The sequence below is a fragment of the Argentina silus genome, assembly GCF_951799395.1.
Source record: "Argentina silus genome assembly, chromosome: 7".
In the NCBI taxonomy this organism is placed as follows: domain Eukaryota; kingdom Metazoa; phylum Chordata; class Actinopteri; order Argentiniformes; family Argentinidae; genus Argentina; species Argentina silus.
This window is the reverse complement of record NC_139661.1, coordinates 9970275-9991751: the sequence shown is the minus strand read 5'-3', so window position 1 is coordinate 9991751 and position 21477 is coordinate 9970275. Positions and strand designations below refer to the sequence as shown.

Below are 21477 nucleotides of genomic sequence, written 5' to 3'. Positions count from 1 at the left end.
GTGGCCATGAAGGGATGCACATGGTCAGCAACAATACTCAAATAGGCTGTGGCATTCAAGTGATGATTGATTGGTATTAATGGACCCAAAGTGTGCCAAGAAAACATTCCCCACACCATTACACTACCTCCACCATGCAAAGGTGTACAGGTGTTCTAATAAAGTGTTCTTTTGTTATTCTGTTTGTTGAACTTAATGCAATCAACATAATATAATTAATTAACGTGATATGGGTTTCAGTGGGCCAACATCAACCATCTAGAATCTATGAATAACATCTACAACACTGCCTGTGGGCCTATTGGATGGAATTTGAGTTGACAGGATACTTTGCAATGCCCTCTGCTACCTCTGGCCTCTCTTCCTGCAGCTATAAGATGGTGACGTAAAAGTCTGTGTTGAGCGCTTAGAGAGAGGACAAGAGGTGGAAAGGAAGAAGGAAACAGAGAGAGAAGCAACCAGCATGCTGATAACATTAAAGGCCACCAACATATACTGTATCATATACTGTACTTTATTGGTGGTAAAGACAAACACAGTGGAGAGAAGTTTGCTATGGATAGACTTTCCCCCAATGGAGTTGGCTGTATAGTATGTCATACTGTTAATGTTTTGACAATTACATAAAAAGCATATTCTCATAAAGAAGATAGCACTTGCTATTGATATAATCTGTTTTAACACCCAAATATTTGTGTTTTATAATATTATTTCAAGTATATAGCGTTTGAGCTGCTGGATCGTGCCAAACCCCTTTGACTGGTTTACAATCCATCTTTGTGAACAGGAGCGTAATATCCGCAGGCAGAACACAATGAGCCAATATGTCAACCAGTATGAATGAAGCAATGGTTATCTTTTTAAAATGCAATATCTCTCAGTCTTTGTGTAACAGTTGACAGCGTTTCTAATGTCACTGCAAGAACTTGACAACTGACAATCTGGAACAGATTACCATTGCTGCTTCATATTGACAAAATCATGTTATTTTTTTAATTTATTTTTTATTGGTGATTCTTTTTTTCTTCTGATGAATTGAATTTTTTCTGATCAGTTGAATTTCACCTTGGCTGTTATTTCCTCAAATAGCACCAAGTACAGTTGTATAAACAACATTCGTGTTCTGAAAAAAAACTAATTTCAGCATCAAGGCCATGGAAAATGGATAAGAGTTCAAAAAACAGCACTCACACTGATAAGAATTCTCAGAACAGTGCACACATTGATACATAGGCCAAGACAAAGAGTCGGTTTGACGGGTCGATCAGACACATATTATGTCAAGTAATTGCTGGATTAATTTTTTGGTACTAGTGGAAAAATGTCTGCCTCACATGCCAAGAAAAGATGTATGCAAATCAGAGCCTCCCCAGAAGATTAATGGGATTGTAAAACTAAACAACACAGAGGACTTGATTAAAAAAAAAGAACCACAGGGACATGCTGCCCAGACAAACCTCATGATGAGCATGTGCAGAGCTCTGATTATGAACCAATGGAAAAATACAATGTCTAAACATTCAGATTAGATGTTTCAAGTATTAGAGCTTTCTAATGTTAGTGATCAGGAAGATATATATTAACAGTAAACATGCACATTTAGATATGTGTAAGGCCATTGAAGATATACATCTTTTTCAGAGTGAAATATACAATCAAAACTATTATCAGCACATGTAAATGCACTGTGAATAAACATCCAAGGGAGGTTTGGATTTGAAATCAAACATTTACTATGAGGTTCATGTAGAGTTTCTCAGCTTTTATTTGTTGGTATTTGTATACATATATAGGTTTCACACTTTTTATGCACAGTCCCCCTATTTTAGGGTACTAATAACCCAAATTGGCTTGACAAGAGTTTCTGGTAAGTCAGGTGTGTTCCGTCACATCATTTTTGCAGGCATAAGCGAGGTGTCAATGTGTAGTATTGATTCTAGGCTTTGGATTTGCCTTTGAAGCTTGCTATTGGTGTCTGTCAACATGAGGACCAAAGAGGTGTCAATGAATGTCAAGGAAACCTTTATTAGGCTTGCCAAAATAAACAGTTTGGAACATCATTAAAACAAAAACAAAAACAAAAAAAAGCACACGGGCTGGTAGGCCAAGGAAGACTTCCAAAGTGGATGACCGAAGATTGCTCACCATAATATGGTATGGAAAAAGGTATTGTGGACAGATAAGATAAATATTATCCTGGACCAGAGTGATTGCAAGAGGAAAGAAAGGAGAAAAAAAGAATCTGTCAAAGATTTACAGCATTCCTGTGAAACATGGAGTAGGGGCTGTTAGGTTTGCGCATATATAGTTGCCACTAGAACTTGCTAACTTGTCTTAATTGATGATTGTAACTGCAGAATGTATTCTGAAGTGTACATAAACATCTTGTCTGCTTGAGTGCAAGCAAATGCTTCCAAATTAATTGGATGGTGCTACATCATACACTAAAACAATGACGCAAAACATACTGCCATAGCAACTAGGGAGTTTTTCAGGGCCAACAAGTGGAAAGGTCTTGACTGGCCATGTCAATCTTCATATTTAAATCCAATTGAACATGAATTTATTTTCCTGATGATAAGACTTTAGGCAAAAAGACCTCAAAACCAACTACAGTTTAAGATGGCTGCAGTACAGGCCTGGCACAGCATCACCAGAGAAAATACCTGATGTCTGGTGGGGTCAATGGTTGACAGACTTCAGGCAGTTATTGCATGCAAAGGATTGTCCACCAAATACTAAACATGAGTGCTTAATTTGGACATTTGATAAATCTGTCCCATTACCTTTGGGTGCCCTGAAATAGGGGGACTATGCATACAAAGTGGTGTAATTCTCGAATGGTGAAACCAATATGTATACAAATAGCATCAAATAAAAGCTGAGGATCTCTAGTAATTGTTTGATTTCAAATCCAAACGTTTGGAGTTGTAGAGCCGAAAGAAGAAAACATGCTTCACTGTCCCATTACGAACGCAGGGCACTGTATATGATTGTATCTATGATTGTGTTTTTGAGGAAGTAATACACGTGATATGTGTATGTTTTGCTAGTATTTTGAGATCTCAAGGGACCTAATCTTATCTTTTTTGGGCACATATACTGTGTTATATAATGCTACATAGAAATAGTAACTTAAGGCTTTAATCCAATGGATGCAGCTGGGAAAACAATGTACAATTGGTATCATATTCAAAACACAATAAAAACATGGTAATATCATATAGCTTACTTTACATTTTATGATTAGATCTGGCTTATTTGGCATGATTTTACAGTTTGATAGTCATCCAAGGAACTGATATTTGGGTAAACTAGGCCTACAGGTCCTATCCAATTGAATGGTGTGTCTCTCTCTTAAAATAATTGTGATTTAAAAATATATATTGCCTTCTCAGCTGTCTAATTTTGACGTGCTCAATAGTTCAACATGCTTTTCTAACACTCAATGGTAGTTTCTGGGTGGTAGCCTGAGCCAAGTTCAGATGTCCCTTTGAAAAGAGTGGCCTCTTCTGGTCAGCAAATGAAGGAGCAAAATTGAATCCAACAATTAAATGCAAATCTGTGTATGAAACAGAGATTACCAATCATTATGTTTATTATTAGCGGCCAACTTATTTTTTTTTTTAAAAAGTCATTGTGCAGGAATGTGCATATGTCGTTAACACCAATTATAATAAATAACATTTAGGCAAGTGTTTTCAATAAAACATATATGTACTACCAAAGATATGGAGACAACTGTTACAGAGCATCATACAGAGGTTGTTGACTTGCAGAAGGAAAGAAGTGTAGAATATATATATGTATATATCATATTTTGAAGACGGATGTGATGTCATGCAAAATGGGTGGATGTTATGACATTTGTAGGCGAAAGCAAAAGTAAACACAAGGGTTGTTTTGTTTGTTTGATGCATGCTAGCAAGCTAGTTGATCGTTACTACATACAGAAAAGGTATTATTAATTTACAGTCAATTTTCTTGCAAAAACAACGCGTTGTTCAAACGCCCTGAAAACGTTTCCTTGCAGTCGAGTAGTGTTGTTGTTAGCTCTGTTTCGCCGCTGCTGATGTTCAAGTAGTCAGCTCGCTAGCTATCTTTTGGCTAACTGTGATTATATCATTTTTGCATTGATTCAGCGAGCAAGCTTTTGATGACGATGTATCCATGAAATATGTCAAATAGCAATTGGTCGTGTTCTAAACTGTAATTTGGCTAGCTCGCTAGTTTGCTGACTAATAATGAAATGTTACACACTGTTTTCACCTGTCATTCTGCCAAATACAGAGTGATTGCCAGTACTCGTAACGTTACTAACTAGCTAAACCTGCTACCAAACTTGTGTTTCTATGAGCTGTCATTCTTAGTTAATATCTTATACTCATTCTCTCCTGTTTTGTCTCGCTCCCCCTACTAGCATGTGAAACACCATGGAAACAATCAACTGTTAGTATTAGCTAAGACAACAGGTTTAACCAGCAATGGCAGAGGATGCTGATCTGAACCAAATGGGAAGGCGCACTGGCTCAACTAGTCAATGTGGCCGCCAAACCTACCGAAGTTGTGCGCACTCTCGGAGCCTGTTGGATGGCCTGCTTGCCCTGAGGCAGGGTGGCATCCTGTTTGACGTAGTGCTCTTGGTCGAGGGCAGGCCCATCCAAGCCCATCGCATCCTCCTTGCAGCCTCCTGTGACTACTTCAGGTAGGCCTGCTGCATAGTTACCTCTTCAACATACTTTTAATGTGAAAGTTACTTGACCATTATCACTGCGTGTTATTTTCCCAGAGGGATGTTTGCCGGAGGGCTCAGAGAGACACAGCAGACAGAGATTTCAGTGCATGGAGTGACCTACACTGCTATGACCAAACTATTGGACTTCATCTACACATCAGAGCTTGAGCTAGATCTAGAAAACGTACAGGAGGTCCTGTGTGCTGCCACTCTTATACAGGTTGGTGTCTCATGCCTACCCTTTGACTTTTGAATCAAATGCCTATCCTATGCTTATCCTTCAGCTGACCTTTGCTTTTGATCTTTTATAGATTGATGAAGTTATAGGCTTCTGCTGTGACTTCCTCTTCTCCTGGTTGGATGACAGTAACATCTTGGAGGTTGACAAACTGGCTGATGTGTATGGGCTGCAGCAGCTTGGGGCAAAGGTGCACTCCTACATCCTGAGAAACATTCAGACTTTCTCTCGCTCTGAGGTTTACCGCCTGATTCCCGCAGAGAAAGTCTTAAGTGTGCTGTGTAGTGATGAGCTGGAGGTCAGTTCAGAAAACGAGGTGTATGAGGCAGCTCTGCATTACCACTACAGCCCAGAGCAGGTGGAGACAGACCAGGTGTGCCTGCAGGTAAGACCGATCTGTCCTTCTCCTCTCCTCCTCTAACTTCCTCGAACACTTTAACTCCATCATTTTTTATTTAATGCTTTCGACTACATCAAATGCAGCAGGGGAGGATTCATAACCCCACCCCCAGGCCATTTACACCATATTACATATTGTAAAAACACTCAAAATTATGTCAGGTTTGACCACCAGACAGTCACATGGTTGGTGAATGGCACCGTGATATCAGAGAGAGAGGAGTTACGTGGAGCTGTTGTATAGTGATGTGTGAAAGTGTCTTTAAATTGTTTAGCACCATTACTCATTCTCCCCCCACACCCCACCCACTCTCTCACAGGACAACCTGAAGATGTTTGAGGCAGTGCGTTTCTGCCTAATGGAGAAACAGGTGTTGCAGAGGCTGTACGGGCGGCTGAGTCAGTGCCCGCTGAAGGAGTCAGTGGCAGCTGCTCTACGATACCACGAGCAGGAGCTGTGGCAGCCCGTCCTGCAGGGTCCTCTCACCCAGCTCCGCTCCAGTATCAACTGCATCCTGGGCTTCGGGGGAATGTTCTCATCTGGCTCTTTGACTGAGAGTGAGGACTTGTTCCAAGTCTTCCATCCAAGCTGGTGCGAGTGGAGGACCCTCACTGCTGCCCAGGCTCCCCGCATGTCCAACCAGGGCATCGCTGTGCTCAACAACTTTGTCTATCTGATTGGCGGAGACAAGAACACCAGTGGCTTACGTGCAGAGACACGCTGCTGGAGGTGAGACCCAAGAGCACAGCTAAGAGAGTATTGAACTGATCAGATAGGTAGAGAGCAGTCCACTCATTATGGCTACTGTCATAAACTCAGATCTCACTCAGACACATAAAGTATTAGTATCCACCAGAGGAGAAGGAGGAGTTGACAGTAATTGAAGCCATTGTATAGAAATGAAAATAAAATGTTATTCAGGATGCTGTACAAAAATATCATATTACTCTTGTCATAAAATATATGATATATATATATATATATATATATATACACTCACCGAACACTTTATTAGGAACACTATACTAATACTGGGTAGAGCCTCCCTTTGCTCTAAAAACAGCCTCAATTCTTCGTGGCATTGATTCCACAAGATGTTGGAAACATTCCTTTGAGATTCTGGTCCATGATGGCATGATTGCATCACGCAATTCCTGCAGATTTTTCAGGTGCACTTTCAAGCTGTGAATCCCCCGTTCTACCACATCCCAAAGGTGTTCTATTGGATTCAGATCCGGTGACTGGGAAGACCACTGAAGAACACTGAACTCATTGTCATGTTTATGAAACCAGTTTAAGACGACTTTTGCTTTGTGACATGGTGCATTATCATGCTGGAAGTAGCCATTAGAAGATGGGTAAATTGTGTCCATGAAGGGATGGACATGGTCAGCAACAATACTCAAATAGGCTGTGGCATTCAAGCGATGATTGATTGGTATTAACAGGCCCAAAGTGTTCCAAGAAAACATTCCCCACACCATTACACCACCTCTACCATGAGAAGGTGTACAGGTGTTCCTAATAAAGTGTTTGGTGGGTGTGTGGGTGTGTATATAGACCCCTTCACTTTATCCCACATTTTGTTGTGTTATAGACTCAATTTAAAATGGATTAAATTAAAAGAATTTGCCATCATTCCACACACAATACCCCAGAATGACAAAGCGAAAACAGGTTTTTAGAAATTTCAGTAAATTTATTAAAATTGAAATACAGAAATACCTCATGTACATAAGTATTCAGACCCTTTCCTTTGCTATGATACTCTTAAAATGAGCTAAAATGAAAAAATGTCATCAACAAATCACTCAATAAGTTGAATTGAGTCCATCTTAATGCAAGGATAATAGTTCATAATAATTTTGAAATTAATATCTTTGTTTTTATAGGGTACCTGATTTGCATAGGAATCAATTACACACTGTGTAGATTAGGATAAAACCAAACATATTAATTCCAAAATTATATGAACTATTATCCTTGCATTAAGATGGACTCAATTCAACTTATTGAGTGATTTGTTGATTACAGCTTTGTCATTCAATATTATTACTATTATATTATTATTGGGGTATTGTGTGTTGATTGATGGCCAATAATATTAATTTAAACCATTTTAACACAACAAAATGTGGAAAAAGTAAAGGGGTCTGAATACTTTCCGAAGGCACTGTATAAACAAAGATGTGTCAGCTCAAAATGTTGACTGACTGAGAAGGTGTTCTGTGTTGCTCCATCTGGTCGAGTTAGGACTTTATTAGATTTGAACTCTAATTTGCCCTAACATCTGCTGATTTGATTTCTCCCTGGACAATCACAGAAGCCATTTTTCTGTGTATTTCACTGATGTATGTTCCTGCTCCTTTCAGATACGACCCTCGACACAACAGCTGGTGCTCCATTAAGCCCCTGCAGCAGCAGCATGCAGACCACTGTGTGTGTGTGGTGGGTGGGCACATCTATGCCATTGGGGGGCGCGATTACAGCAATGAACTGCAGTGTGTAGAGCGCTATGACCCACACACCAACACCTGGGAGTATGTGGCAGCCCTCAAGAGAGAGGTATGCTTACAATGAGTATACTGCCATAGAGACATAAATGCAAAGTTCAAACCTTATATAGATATATACTCATATAATCCACAAGAGGGCGCTAGTTACTCACTGATGTACCATATTTTTCTATTTTTAAGTACACAAATGGAGTTCGGGATATCTGTGGGATTTCTCCCTGATAACAAATAAGAAACAGTTTCCTATTTGTTATAATTAACAGGGTTATGGTTAATTTTTCCCCTGATGTCTGTTATTATTACAGTATTATCAAAAAGCATAGGGTTAGGGTTAGACACATAATGTTGTGCCAATTATATCCTTGAATACTAGTCTAGTCTTCTCTCTAGGTGTATGCCCATTCTGGAGCCATGGTGGATGGGAAGATCTACATCACTTGTGGTCGGCGTGGAATGACGTACGTGAGGGAGACCTACTGCTATGACCCCAATGCCAACGAGTGGACGCAGTGTTCAGAGGGGCCAGTGGAACGGGCATGGCACAGCATGGCTGCTGTGAACGGACAGGTCTACGTCATTGGAGGCAGCAATGATGAGCATGGGTACCGCCGCGATGTCCTCAAGGTACTGCACCTCTACCTAACAACCATGTTCAAAAGTGACTGAGCAACAGCTTGTCATGTAAAGGAAACTCATACATACTAATACTGCTTCTGCATCTTTCCAGGTGGCATGCTATAGCCCAGCAAAGAACTCATGGTCTCTGGTGAAGCCTCTCCCGAGTGGCCATGGGGAATCTGGCATAGCAGTCCTGGGCAGCCACATCTACATCGTAGGTGGGCGCTCTCATAACAAGGGCAACAGGATGAAATACGTCCATGTGTACGACACCGACGAAGATACCTGGGAGAGTGGGACTGCCTTTGAGGACCGTATCTCAGGCCTGGCAGCCTGCGTGGTGCTCCTCCCCCAATCTGTGATTGGTCAGGCCAAGACTTGGGAGCAGCGTACCAAGGCCTCCTGGGAGGAGGTAGACTTGGAGAACTCTGAGAACTCTATTGAGGACTGACGTCTCTGGACTATGTCGGGGAGAGACTCGAGAGCGTTCAGAGGTGGCATTGTTGAGCTGAATCTGACAGGGTTGAAAACTGTCAAGCACTTTGTGATTTAGCATGTATAGCTAGAGGTAACCTTGAGGTATTTTCCTAGCTTGTTTGATACAGTGGTAAGGAGAGACTCCCTGCATGTTGACCACATTGAGTGCCTCGGAACCAACATGTAAACCAAGGCCTTCCTGTTGTGCTGTTGCTCAAACACATCTGCCCCGACTTTGACCTGAACACATGCTACTGAATATATATATATATGTCTGCCAATGGCAGATGTAGTTGATTTTATCCACTTTGGTCCATCACTGGCGCTACCCCTGCACTGTATAGAGAGTAGACGAAAACACACCCATTTGGAAAACGTTTCCAACTAAATCATATGAATGTTGCACTGCTCTTCAGCTTAACCTTACATCCAGCTCAAAAGAGGCAGATAAGTGTAATGGCTATGCAATAATATGGTAAGAATGAGTAAACAAAGTTGAAAGTGATCACTGTTTTAAAGAGAAATCATCTTTTTACTTATTATTATTTTTTCATGATTATTATTATGTCCTTTTAGACTTAATAATATCCTTCCTATAATAATATGATGACATGTCACTTCTGTTTATAATTGTGATCACAGCACTGCTGAAGGAAATAGGGTTATGAAATACTTATGTTTTCAAATTCCAGTTTGGAAAGTCAACCTGTTTGCCTCGATCTGTTAAGACTGATCAGTTATAAATGTTGAAATGTTGGGTCTGGCAACCGCTGGTTATTGCTATGATATGAGATAGGCAATTACTCATGCACTTTAGAATAATACTTAATTTGTCTTATTTCCACACTGTGCCTTGTTTTTTCTGTCACACCAAGTATGAGTTGCTTGTTTGATTAGTAGCAGGCCTTAATTAATGTGTCTCCTCTATCACTGAATATTTCTCATTGTCTACGAAGCTGATGGTTGCTAGTGAGTTTGAATAATGATGTATAAAACAGCAGTGCTAAGAGTCATATGCCTTTCTTGCAATGTATCTCAGTAATAAACACAACATCATAAATTAAACTGAGGACAGATACCTATATACTGCATGTGACCTATATACACATGAGCCTTGTACTATGTCTCTAATAAAGCAAATACAAGTAGTATAGTTTGTGGTTCATATTATCAGCACAATCATGTTTTTCATTAGATGAGACTGAATAATGGACATTGCATTATTCAGAGAATGCAAAGAAAAGGATCAAGCTTTGTATTGCAGATTAAAATTGTCAGACCCTTTGCTCCTTTACTTTGCTCCCTGCATTTGGGCTATGCCTTGATTCATGATTTGGTTGTTGGTTCATTTTTATAATTTACAGACATACAATTAAATAGTGTGTTATGTAACCCAGAAGACTTTGCATTCTTTATTTAATTTTCATGTTAAATGGTGAAGAGAGAGTCATACAGTCAATGTTGTAACTGAACACTGAAGGTATTGCTCAGAATATTGTATTTATTTGTATTTATGCGTTTTAATAAGAGGAAGGTAAAAAGAGCAGATCAGTCCCAATTGGATATCTAGTAAGTATATCGAGGCACATAAGATCAGTGGTTTATTTTCACTATAGAATATCATGTCATTACATTTATGAATTTGTAGTTTTACTTGGCCATAAACATCATGCAACAGTTTTTTACCTGTATTGGATTGAATAAATGTATCCTATCCTATTGGATCTTGTGAATACACTTTTTATTCCATCTACTGTAGTCAGGTTTTAGTACATATCATAACTACATCTCACTGCTGTCCATAGAAGATATTTTCTCCCCCACTACACTCACTGAGCACTTTATTAGGAACTCCTGTACACCTTCTCATGGTGGAGGTGGTGTAATGGTGTGGGGAATGTTTTCTTGACACACTTTGGGCCTGTTAATACCAATAAATCATCGCTTGAATGCCACAGCCTATTTGAGTATTGTTGCTGACCATGTGCATCCCTTCATGGCCACAATTTACCCGTCTTCTAATGGCTACTTCCAGCATGATAAAGCACCATGTCACTAAGCAAAAGTCGTCTTAAACTGGTTTCATGAACATGACAATGAGTTCAGTGTCCTTCAGTGGCCTTCCCAGTCACCAGATCTGAGTCCAATAGAACACCTTTGGGATGTGGTGGAACCGGAGATTCACAGCTTGAAAGAGCACCTGAAAAATCTGCAGGAATTGCGTGATGCAATCATGTCATCATGGACCAGAATCTTAAAGGAATATTTCCAACATCTTGTGGAATCAATGCCACGAAGAATTGAGGCTGTTTTGAGAGCAAAGGGAAGCACTACCCAGTATTAGTATGGTGTTCCTAATAAAGTGTTCGGTGAGTGTATATGCCCTATGTCCTCTATTTACAGACATTGAGTGGTGTTTGTTGTCCTCTCAAGGTGGTTGGAGCCTTCTGCCCTTTATCCCGCCCATGTCTCTCCTAGTTCCTCTCCATTTGGTCCTATAGCCCATTGACTTTATGAAGCTTGACTGCTACTTTCCTCTCCAAGGCTGTTTCATCTGCATCTGCAAACCCCCATCAGCCCCCAGTCAGTCACCCCCCCCCCTCTTTATTTCACACTGTTGTGCCAGTCCCCACTGTGTCATTTGGTGAGGTCTGCTGATGCCCCCTCTTCTGCTGGACATCCAGCCTGCTCAACCTGTCATGTTTTCATGGTGTCCATAAATAGCAATCTATTCATCTGACACTAGTAACCACCAGGGGAATAATTAAGACATATGTCCTGCACTTAGCATTGTCAGAGGCCTTTAAAGACTTCTGAGTGCAGGTCGATTTAAAGCTTTTTGCTTGTCCATTATCAGAACAATTAAACATTTGAAGTTGCCCAGTGGTGCTGTCTTAAAGCGTTTATGCAGAATGGAATCTCGGATGTGCGTGCCCTGGGGGTTGTTACATAACTGTTGTTTGTGCTCCGTCCGTTCTTACCAGTCCTGGGGCTCTCCTACAGTGCCTATGTTCTGCTGAGGAGGAGCCAGTCTGTCAGTGCAATAAGTCATTAGAGTGGTGATGAAAGAGGAGGTCGGGAGTGACCTGCAGAGGCAGCTCTGCACTTGAAAAGGCTCCAGTTGACCATTTGACATCTCCCATCTGTCAGGGGAGGGAGTGGGCAGGGCTCTCCCACCCCAGTTTACCACAGTCCTGGCTGAACCCACTCAGTTTAGATCCATTTTGCTTCTCAGTATGCCCTATCTATCGCTAAACTATGACAAAACGGTCATCCTCAGATTATCTAAAAAATACTGCATGTTTTCTGTATGGTGGCTCAGCAACATCTGGTTGGTTATAGATTTGTTGAATTTAGTCCCTCAGCAAATGATAGTTGGTATCCTTACTAAACAGATGTTGTTGCTCTACTATATTTTATATGTACTGCTATGTAAATTGGGCTACATGGATTCAGTATAAGTCTGACTCTTTATTTGTGTACTTGATAAACCATGTACTGTACTGTAATTCCTGATTAAGAAACATCTGTTCCAATAATGTTCATCTCTAAAGGTTGAGTGTATTGTTTAGATGTTCTAGAATAAGTGTTGCATTTGTTTACTGGTGTGTCTTGGGGGGGACTATTAATAGCCCTGTGTTGTCCTGACAAAAACACAAACAGGATATGGGGCATTGGGGACTGGGGGAGGGGGCTCTAAAGGTACTCTCCTTCCTGTATTGTCCCCAGTCAGCCATAGACCAAACAATTTCCCGCCCTCAAGTATCAAGTCTGCTGAGTCAACGGCTCCTTCTATAATCATGGATGGGGGATGGAATATGCGTCTGTTGTATCTCTGTTATACATCAACTATAAAGCTTTCAGACAAGGTAACAAATAGATGAATAGATAATTGTTAATTTCACTACAAAGTACTCTCTTTGACTGGATCTCATTTGATAGCTGGGTCCACAGCAATCTATAAATTCCCAGAAAATGAACTTCATTACATTGACCTTTTCTGCACCACACGTCTACCACATCAAATAATCAGTAATAATGACTCACCTGAGACATGACTCAAGGGAGATAAATTCTATTGTCTAACAGAACACATAATGGCCCATTCTCCTCACACTCTCTCCATCATATAGTGTAAACAATGTGTGTCTGAACTTTCATCAGCTGGGTAGTGTTCATCAGAGGAGGAGGGCGGGAGAAAGGGGCCAAAGATTTGCCTCACTAATGTCCCAAAGAGCCTACTAATGAATTGAGCTGAGTAAAAGACTACAGCAGTATTGTCCCTGGAGGATGACTCCCGCCCTCCCTCCTGGCTTTTACGACAGTCATTAGCGGCTGCCATCCATGGGGGGGGGGGGGGGGGGGGGGGGCACTCTCAGGACCACTCTCTGTTTCAAGCTGTTTAACGCTCGTTGAGAGGGAGAAAGATGGCCATGTCTTGTTTTATGGGGCTGGTGGGTAAACCTCAGCAGGTAGACTTTCTCCCCTGGCCAGAGGCACAATAGCACAGGGTCTTTAATGCATGCTGGGCCAAGGGAAATCCGAGTTTGGTCCTCATTAGGTCAACAAAGGGAAAATACAAACAAACACATCTGAAGGAAGTTTTTAAAAATACAAATACAAATACACACATACTGAATACAAGGAGGCCTAGGTTTACATTTACTGTATGTAGCTTTCATACAATCAGTTTACTGTGCTCAATTCTACATCGAAATCATGTAGTATTCTGAGGGAGGTAATAAAGTTCCATCCGTTTGATTAAAAAGGATCACTAAGTAACGAATTCAGATTAAATGGTAAATATGTAATAAAAACAATATGTAGAGAGTAATCCAAGACTTCTGGGTTTGAAGAAAACCACATAAACCATAGTTGTAATTTGATTCTTTAATTCAGATCACAGATCACATTACAATCTCATTAAAGCAATTTATTACACACCAAATGTTTTTACAAAAATAACAATATTTACGATACGGTGGAAATTAGATTCCAAACACAAAATAAATAGACAATTCAACAACAAACACACATCTCATTGGGAGGAGCATTCATATGAGTCATCAATGTGGCTAAGAGCCCTTAGGACTAAAGCCAGCTGTGAAATACAGTATCACATTAGACCACATCACTGGTAATTCTCCACTCAGCATAAACTTTGGTCACCGTTCACAGCAGTTCAGTTTAGCTTTCTGCTTGCTGACGTTCCTCCTCAAACAGGCCCTTGTCTTTCAGCCTTGCCTCAGCATGCATGCACATAGCTGTGGGCCCTGGATCAACAGTCAGATGTGATGCTTGACTTGGGACAGGCCTCTAGCGGAAACAGGTATGATGGCATAACAGCATTTATGGTGAGGTCATTCCCAGCCACTGTGAGACTGCAGTCCTTTTCATTTGTGAGTAATTGTTCACCAACAAGAGTAGGAGAAGAGAGGGTACTGACTCCACTCTGCCATGTTGCCATGGTGATAACCGTGGTGTACAGCTGGCGTGCTGTAGTCAGCAGGCAGGTGGTGGGGGGGTGGGTACTGGGCAGGGGTGGGGCCACTCCACTGGCCTAGTGGCTGCTCTGCGCTGTAGGGAGTGTAGATGTGGTGGCTGAGGACCCCTGGCTTGCCAGCCTGGGCCATGGCCATGTTGAGCACCCCTGTGTAGTCCTGATGTCCTGGAGGGGGCTGGGGGGCACAGGGAGGTGGTCCAATGTCATGAGCAGAGGGCTTGGAGGCCTCATGCTCTGGGACTGTCGCTACATCAGGTACTCTCGACTCAAAGCTGGTGCGTCCAGAAGCTCCATTGCTGCTGCCAATACTGGAGGAGGGAGATGGAGACTTCCCGTATTCATGGAACCTAAGAAAAGAGGACCGTGTGGTTAGTGGTGTCTGCTTCCACGTTTTCATGACAATGTGACAATGAGCTCTTTATCTCACAGAATGATCACTTAAATACATTGTGGTAGGTACCTGTAAGGCTGGTATGAAGCCGGGGCTGGCACTTGCTGCTCTGTGTTGTACATGTCCCTGGAGTCGGTGCCAGGGGGTGAGTCTGTCCGGACACTGTGGCCAGGCTCCCTCTCAGGCCCCCAGGGGGAGTAACGCTCCTCTTTCACCTCCTCCTCCTCCTTCCTTTTAGGGAGGTCTGCCTGCTCTCCCTCATAACCCTCATAGGATGACCTGCAGAAGTCTGCAAAACACACATGGTATCAGACCAACTGAGCCCAGAGAAAAACAACTTTAATCAGCAGATTAGCATTTTGGTGAACGCCAATACCTGGAGGGCTGTCCTCTTCTGACTCTCTGCTAGAGTCTATTTTCTTAGCTTTCTTCTCTGGGCAGGCTGGGTTCCTGTTAGTACGCCTGTAGGGTGAAACACAAGTTAATTAGTGCAATCAGGTTAATTCAAGTAGGCCTATAGACCATTGTATTTCATTTTGAAATCCCAAAGTACTGATTTCCTAAATACCTTTTTGAATTGGTTCCTTCGTCTCGGAAACCTTTAGCAAACGGGTTGTGGTCAATCTTCAGTTTGGTTATCTGGGGAGAAACAGTTGGTTTATTACCTACTGCCTTTTTGTCAAATACTAACTAAGTGTGCTGGAACTGTAATTGCCCTGTGCAGACACGGAATACAACGCGACTCACCTTAGTATTTTGGTAAGCAGTGACTGCTGTGAAAGAGGTCTCAGGGAAGGTGAAGGTCTGGAAGACGCTCCAGCGGACACTGAACAGATCATCTGCCTGAACAATGTGGAAGCGCGGGTGGTATCGGTGCATGGAGTGCAAAATTATCTGAAAGGGGAGCACGGTTTACTCAACAATGGCTATGTCTTAATTAAAATGTTTTAATAAGAATCCATTTGAGAGAGGCATATACTGTATATTTCTGTAAGAGTTTGATAATGTCTACTTACATGGCCGTGTTGGTCCAGAGTGTTGTTGGTGAGCTTGAGCTTCAGGAAGGAGACAGACTGCTTCATCCAGTGGCTCCCGGGGGCTGGAGAATCTGGATGCAGGTAAGTCCTACAGGGTGGTTGTGGCTCAGCCTTCCCAGCCACCTCCCATTTCTCTTTATTCCACTGAGGGGAGAGATAGTCACTACATTAACATCAGGCTAATCTATCACACAAAGTCAGGGGGGTATGGGTTTAAGAGGATCCATGCATGCTCCTGACAGAGTGCCTGAGGAAGACACAGGGCAGAGTGATGGTTGGGCCAGTACCACCCACAAAGAGAGGGGGTAGTGCAGTGGGCACCCAGCAGGGGATAGAACAGGAAGAGATAACATCCTTTGATGTCCAATGTCAGAGGGGTGATTAACAGGGAGTGGAGTGAAGCTGTGACTCGTCTGGAGATGGTGGCCATTTACAGAATATACAGTATAATGCCAAATATCATGAGAAGACAATCTATTATTTAATTTTTAAAGTAGCCTTTTCTGTTGTAATTGCTTTAGGTTGTGTGGGAGACAATCAATAAAATAGATAAATTGAAGAAGAAAAAATCATCTTACCTTATACCTGAAACTATCCACAGGTACCATGTCTACCAACAAGATGTACTTCGCACAAGGAATCAGTCCAGCCAGGTTGATTTTACAGTGTGGAAACATTCGCCTAAAAAATAAATGGGTAACTCCTATCATTATAACAGTCTTCTCAAGACCCAAATACACTTTCTAGTTAATGAGATCAAGGCTTAAACAACCAAATGCATACAGCAGAAGTGTATGTCTGCATGTCTTACCTGCCAGGTTTCGTGATGATCATCTCTGTTCCTATTTCATGGAAGGACTTCCAGAGGTCAGGGTCCTCCAAAGTCAACCTGATGTTGCCCTGGAGATAAGCATCGTGGCCACCCGCCATGGAGGATGAAGGTGGGCCGCTGAAGTTGGGTTTCAGGTCTAGAGAAACAATTATAAACCTCAACTGATGGTGGAATTAATGGGTAAGATAACTATAACGAAAAACCAGAGCGAGGTGCATTTAGACTTGACTGGACATACAACTGATAAAGACAATGAGAGCATAGAATTTGATGCTGTACTGCAAAATGGGAATCCAAATTATGTTTAATGTCAAAAAGGGCGCTCACCTCTAATGGACTGCATTATTCAGATTCAGTAATGACACAGGTAGAGGTGTGCCAGAAAAATCCTGTTTTAGCAAACTGGTTCAGTGCTATCCAAAGTCGCTCACAATCCCTCCTTGATGCTGTGCATTTGTGTTGATCTTTCAGTAAATCCCTCTGGCGCAGGAAGCATGTGTTATATCCAATGGTGTGTTATCAGCAATCACTGGAATGGTCTGTAGAACTGCAGGATGGGGTGTCCCTGACTTTTAAGGGGAGCCCAGGGGTGGGTGGGGCCAGAGGAGCCATTCCCAGGCTTTGAAGTGGCACAATGATGAGTCAATGTCTCCCTGTGATTGGAGGGTGGGGGAAATCAAAGGGACTTAACAGAGCCTTGATACCGTCCCCACAGGAAGGGGGATGGAGGAAATGCATCTTTATTAACTGCTAAGAGACTTTTAAACAAATATGGACGTGCTTCCCCACTGGAGAACGGGGCCTCCGGCGGCACCAAAATCTGTGTAAATATCATTCACACAGATGTAAGCCCCATTTAGTGTCCTAATGCAATGCGGTAACATAGCCATTATAATGCATTTGCTATTGCTAGTAATGATATAGGAAAATCATTAATACCAAGCTAGATCAGTCATCTCAATATTCTCATCTCAAAAAAGAATATTACAAAAATATATGTAGTTTTCTAACAAGAACATACAGAACTCTTGAGCTTTGTACTAGATAAAGCTTGACTACTGCTAATGACAACCAATGCATCTCGTTCTTGGTGACCAAGAAGAACTGAATCAACTTGGAAAAACATACCACAATGTATTCTAACAATATGCATGACAATTATAACTGAATAACACATACAATATCTGAAATATCATATTTATTATGACTTCAATGACTTGAATCAATGTTGGCTCAGAAGCCTTTCTCCTTCATCCCATTCTCCATCAGAGAAAGTGAGTGTGAGCAGTGTGAGGGAGTAAACCCATAATGGTGTGATAATAACAGTCTTTCTCCAGGTGAGGCTCACCTGAGGGCAACGCAGGTTGGGTACAGGCCAGGAGCTGCAGACAGTGGGAGTTGTGTATTGGGGGTGTCTAGACATGACAATGCTCAGATAGATAATCTCATTAGAGGGTGTCTCATGTGAGGGATACCCCAGTTTCTCCATGCAGAGAGTATGGGCCGGCAATTAACAGTCAGTTAGCACCACAGGCCCAAGACACCACAGCCTGAAAGAGACAGAGGGAGAGAGAGAATAAAGACCAAGCACAACATCTCCTCCAGTCTAAAGGAGCCTTCCCTCCCACCATCACCATCCAGGCAAATCCACATGTCCATAGGCCATGTCTCCTTCCATATCCAACCCTGTTACCACAGGCTAAACAGATGCTAAATACTATCAATGTTAGCATGGAGAACCATTCACAGCACTTCAGCCAAGTTCCTCCACTCGTGTCTCCATTTCCTCCAGCATGTATAGTATTTGAAACAATCATCAAAAAAACAAAACAATAGGCCTATGGGTTAACTTGCAATGCAGTATCAAGTGGCTCAGCTTTTTCCTAAACATGTTTTTACATGCTTACAGCTCTTTGCCAATGTCTTTCATTGTATGCTAACATTCAAATATTGCATACAGTACCTTGAGTAGTCCTCATAGCAAAAACATGCATATTACCTTTGCAATTCATGTCAAGCATCTGTATTAAGTTCAATGGGAGAAACCATATTGACTAAACCCATTTGGAGGAATTTTTCATTACACTATTTTATAGCATAGCAATGCTGAATTCAGACTGATATATTTGTTGTGGATCAAATCAGGCAACATAAAGAAAAACCCCACTAAGGACCAGCAGTTAAACAAGCAAGTTACAACTAGAAAGCCTAGCGTGTGAGAATATTGACAAGTTAATTTAAAGAGCCCATGTTGAGTCGGTGTGGTTTAGCCTAATTGTGCTATTACTCAAGCAGACCCACTCAAAGAGGAAGAAGAGACTTGTATTGGATTTTTTTTAGCACAGCGGCTACTCATATTAATTCTAAAAGGCTGCTGAAGGTGGAAAAACAGATGCAGATTTAAACTGCTCCAACCACCCCTCTGCACGGAGAGTCAGTCTAATGGTTGCACTCTGAGCTAGAGGAAGTGTGATGTGGTTTCATCCTCCTTATATGAAACCAATTGTTGTGGAGGAGTTATTAATCACAGGTTCAGTGTTGCTCTCCTCACTTAGCACTTCTGAGAGCAGATGCATATTCCCAGGGCCTCTGGAGCAGTCTTCCTCTCAAGAGCTCTCTAACAGAGGCTTAACAGTTTCCCAGCATTTGTGCCCTCAGAACTATTCCACAAGATATCAAGACAAGAGGCCACAGCTCTCTGTGTGCTCATGAGAGTGTTGATATTTCAGGGAACGGAGAGAGGACTGGTTTTTATGTTGAATCCTGTTAAGTCATCACAGTTTAAAGGCTTAAAGCAAAGTCTAATATGAGCGTGTCACCATCAGAGCTAAGGTGTACATTTCAGCAGCGGCAGTGTCAATCCCATTATGCACTGAAAATGGAGGTGACAGGTGTGTGATAGGCCGCTGTACGTGGCAGAGGACACAGACCAGAGTCTGGGTGACAGGTGAGGGTCTACTGTCATATTTTACAGCTGCTGTCTGGGGATTTGGACTTGGGCAACACATCAGGAAGATTTCTGTCTGAAGGAGACTGGCAATGACTGGGAGAGTTAACAATAACATTCATATAATGGAGTATTAATTTCCTACCTCTCTATAGATGCATTAAACATATTAACTATGGAACCCTGGCTTGCAGTTCTAAGAAGAGATACCCAGCCAGATATCTTGAATTGATACGATACTCAGTATCGGCTGAGGCTCAGTTCTGCTAGAAGCTAATTCTATGGCATATCAAATAAAAACGGACTCAGCACTTGGCCTTGAAGCTTAGATTGTGCCAAAAACGATGTGCAGCAAATGTGTGTCTTCCCTCCCTGATGAGCCTATGAGGACTGTCCCTGCAATGGCTTGTCTTTTTGTACAGTCTATGTCGGGGCCAGTGGCCCCTGCGTCTGCCTATTGATCACCTTTACCGCTGATGCTCTACCTCTCAGGTGTCAGTCTTTGGCCATTTGCTTTAACTGCGCAGATCTCCTTGTGCTCAATAGTTAACAGCTGCCAATACACAGGCCGGCCCAAGGATCAGACGGCTCTCTTCCAGCCCAATAAAGAGCCCCTGGAGTGGGCCGACGAGAAATCTCACACCTTTCGCTCACATTAGCCATGCAGCATACCCTTTTGATGCCTTAATTGGCCACTTTGAGGGCTTCGTAGAGGTAGCAGTCCCTGGCTGAAAACAACCTGAAGTCAGTCAGTGGCGTTCCAGTCCCTGCTGACGCAGCAGCTTATCACCTCAAACACTGTACAGACTTACACTGGTCATGCAAAATGGTTGAACCTGACAAGGCCATTACACACTCATTTATGTTGTTAGTTTACAATCTCTACTCATACACTGTGTAAGAATACTCTTAATCAAACCTAAATTACTTATCTTTAGTGAATCTTGAAGATGATTGGACCATAACATATGACACATTCTCAAGGAATAGATTAACTCAATGTGGCTACAACTGAACTTGCTTTTTCTTTGCAGTACAGCATGCACAAAGGGTGAAATCAGTTTGAATTTTCTGAACTGGAAGACTTGGAGTTCATGAATCACTCTAGGATTTGTTCCAAATGTCATGGTTTGTAAGATCGAATTAGATTAACTTTCTTATGGATAAATATGAGAAGCTACTTCTCCTCTTAGCTATAAGACAGAAAAAGGGGGGGGGGGCCTGTAAAAAATGAAAAGGACAAAAATAACTACTCACTGACCCCCTCAGCCCAATCAAACCTGGGAGCGACACTAATCTCACTAATTTAAACTAGGGGATGGGCGAGCACACATTTGGTCCACCTCATAAGAAAACAAACCTCAAAGTTAGCTTGCCTGGCAAAGGGGCAAATGACAAATTCACAACACTTCATAAGAAACTCCTGGAAGTTGCTAATGAAGGCTAATGACTTCCCTCGTGTCGGGGACTTCACACTAGAGTGTGCGAGCCCTTTGACAAAAATGTCAGAGTAACAGGGTGGTCTTTCAGCTAGAGGAGTCTGTGCAGAGAGAAATCACATGATTGACATGATTGGGGCTTGGTGTAGATAGAGGAAGAGTTTACAAGAGAGTTTCTTTGTGTTAAACCCAAACTGCACAGTTAAACCCAAACTGGACATAGTGGTATGTAGAACTGAATGCCATTGTCATCATTGGTCATCAAGCCATGTCTAAACTACGTACTGAAATGAAGACATCACAAGGAACAGCTCAAAAACACACTGACATAGGCCCTATCATAC

The 21477-nt window shown here is 42.0% G+C and overlaps 2 protein-coding genes across 2 annotated transcripts; one reads left to right on the top strand and one right to left on the bottom strand.

The window, feature by feature from the left end:
* The first annotated feature begins 3872 nt into the window (after positions 1-3872).
* Positions 3873-10571, top strand: klhl22 (kelch-like family member 22). The gene is made up of 8 exons (XM_083673936.1): positions 3873-3958; positions 4421-4705; positions 4790-4955; positions 5047-5358; positions 5693-6102; positions 7746-7938; positions 8280-8513; positions 8617-10571. Exons 2-8 carry the CDS (start codon positions 4485-4487, stop codon positions 8956-8958), a joined length of 1878 nt encoding a protein of 625 aa, XP_083530062.1. The 5' UTR covers positions 3873-3958; positions 4421-4484; the 3' UTR covers positions 8959-10571.
* Positions 10572-14038: 3467 nt separating this feature from the next.
* On the bottom strand, positions 14039-17114 carry tbx16 (T-box transcription factor 16). The gene is made up of 9 exons (XM_083672901.1): positions 17075-17114; positions 16727-16883; positions 16494-16596; positions 15895-16059; positions 15626-15772; positions 15447-15517; positions 15255-15340; positions 14948-15167; positions 14039-14834 (listed from the first exon to the last, which is right to left on the bottom strand). Exons 1-9 carry the CDS (start codon positions 17088-17090, stop codon positions 14396-14398), a joined length of 1404 nt encoding a protein of 467 aa, XP_083529027.1. The 5' UTR covers positions 17091-17114; the 3' UTR covers positions 14039-14395.
* Between the last annotated feature and the right edge of the window lie 4363 nt (positions 17115-21477).

Bases quoted from the DNA above. Each gene is read 5' to 3' on its own strand.
- klhl22 (XM_083673936.1), top strand. From the start codon at position 4,485: ATGGCAGAGGATGCTGATCTGAACCAAATGGGAAGGCGCACTGGCTCA. The intron at 4,956-5,046 runs GTTGGTGTCTCA...GATCTTTTATAG, and splicing joins GTGCTGCCACTCTTATACAG to ATTGATGAAGTTATAGGCTT. The intron at 7,939-8,279 runs GTATGCTTACAA...TCTTCTCTCTAG, and splicing joins TGGCAGCCCTCAAGAGAGAG to GTGTATGCCCATTCTGGAGC.
- tbx16 (XM_083672901.1), bottom strand. The intron at 16,060-16,493 runs GTAAGATGATTT...CTCTCCCCTCAG, and splicing joins TGGATAGTTTCAGGTATAAG to TGGAATAAAGAGAAATGGGA. The intron at 15,773-15,894 runs GTAAGTAGACAT...CTCCCCTTTCAG, and splicing joins CTCTGGACCAACACGGCCAT to ATAATTTTGCACTCCATGCA.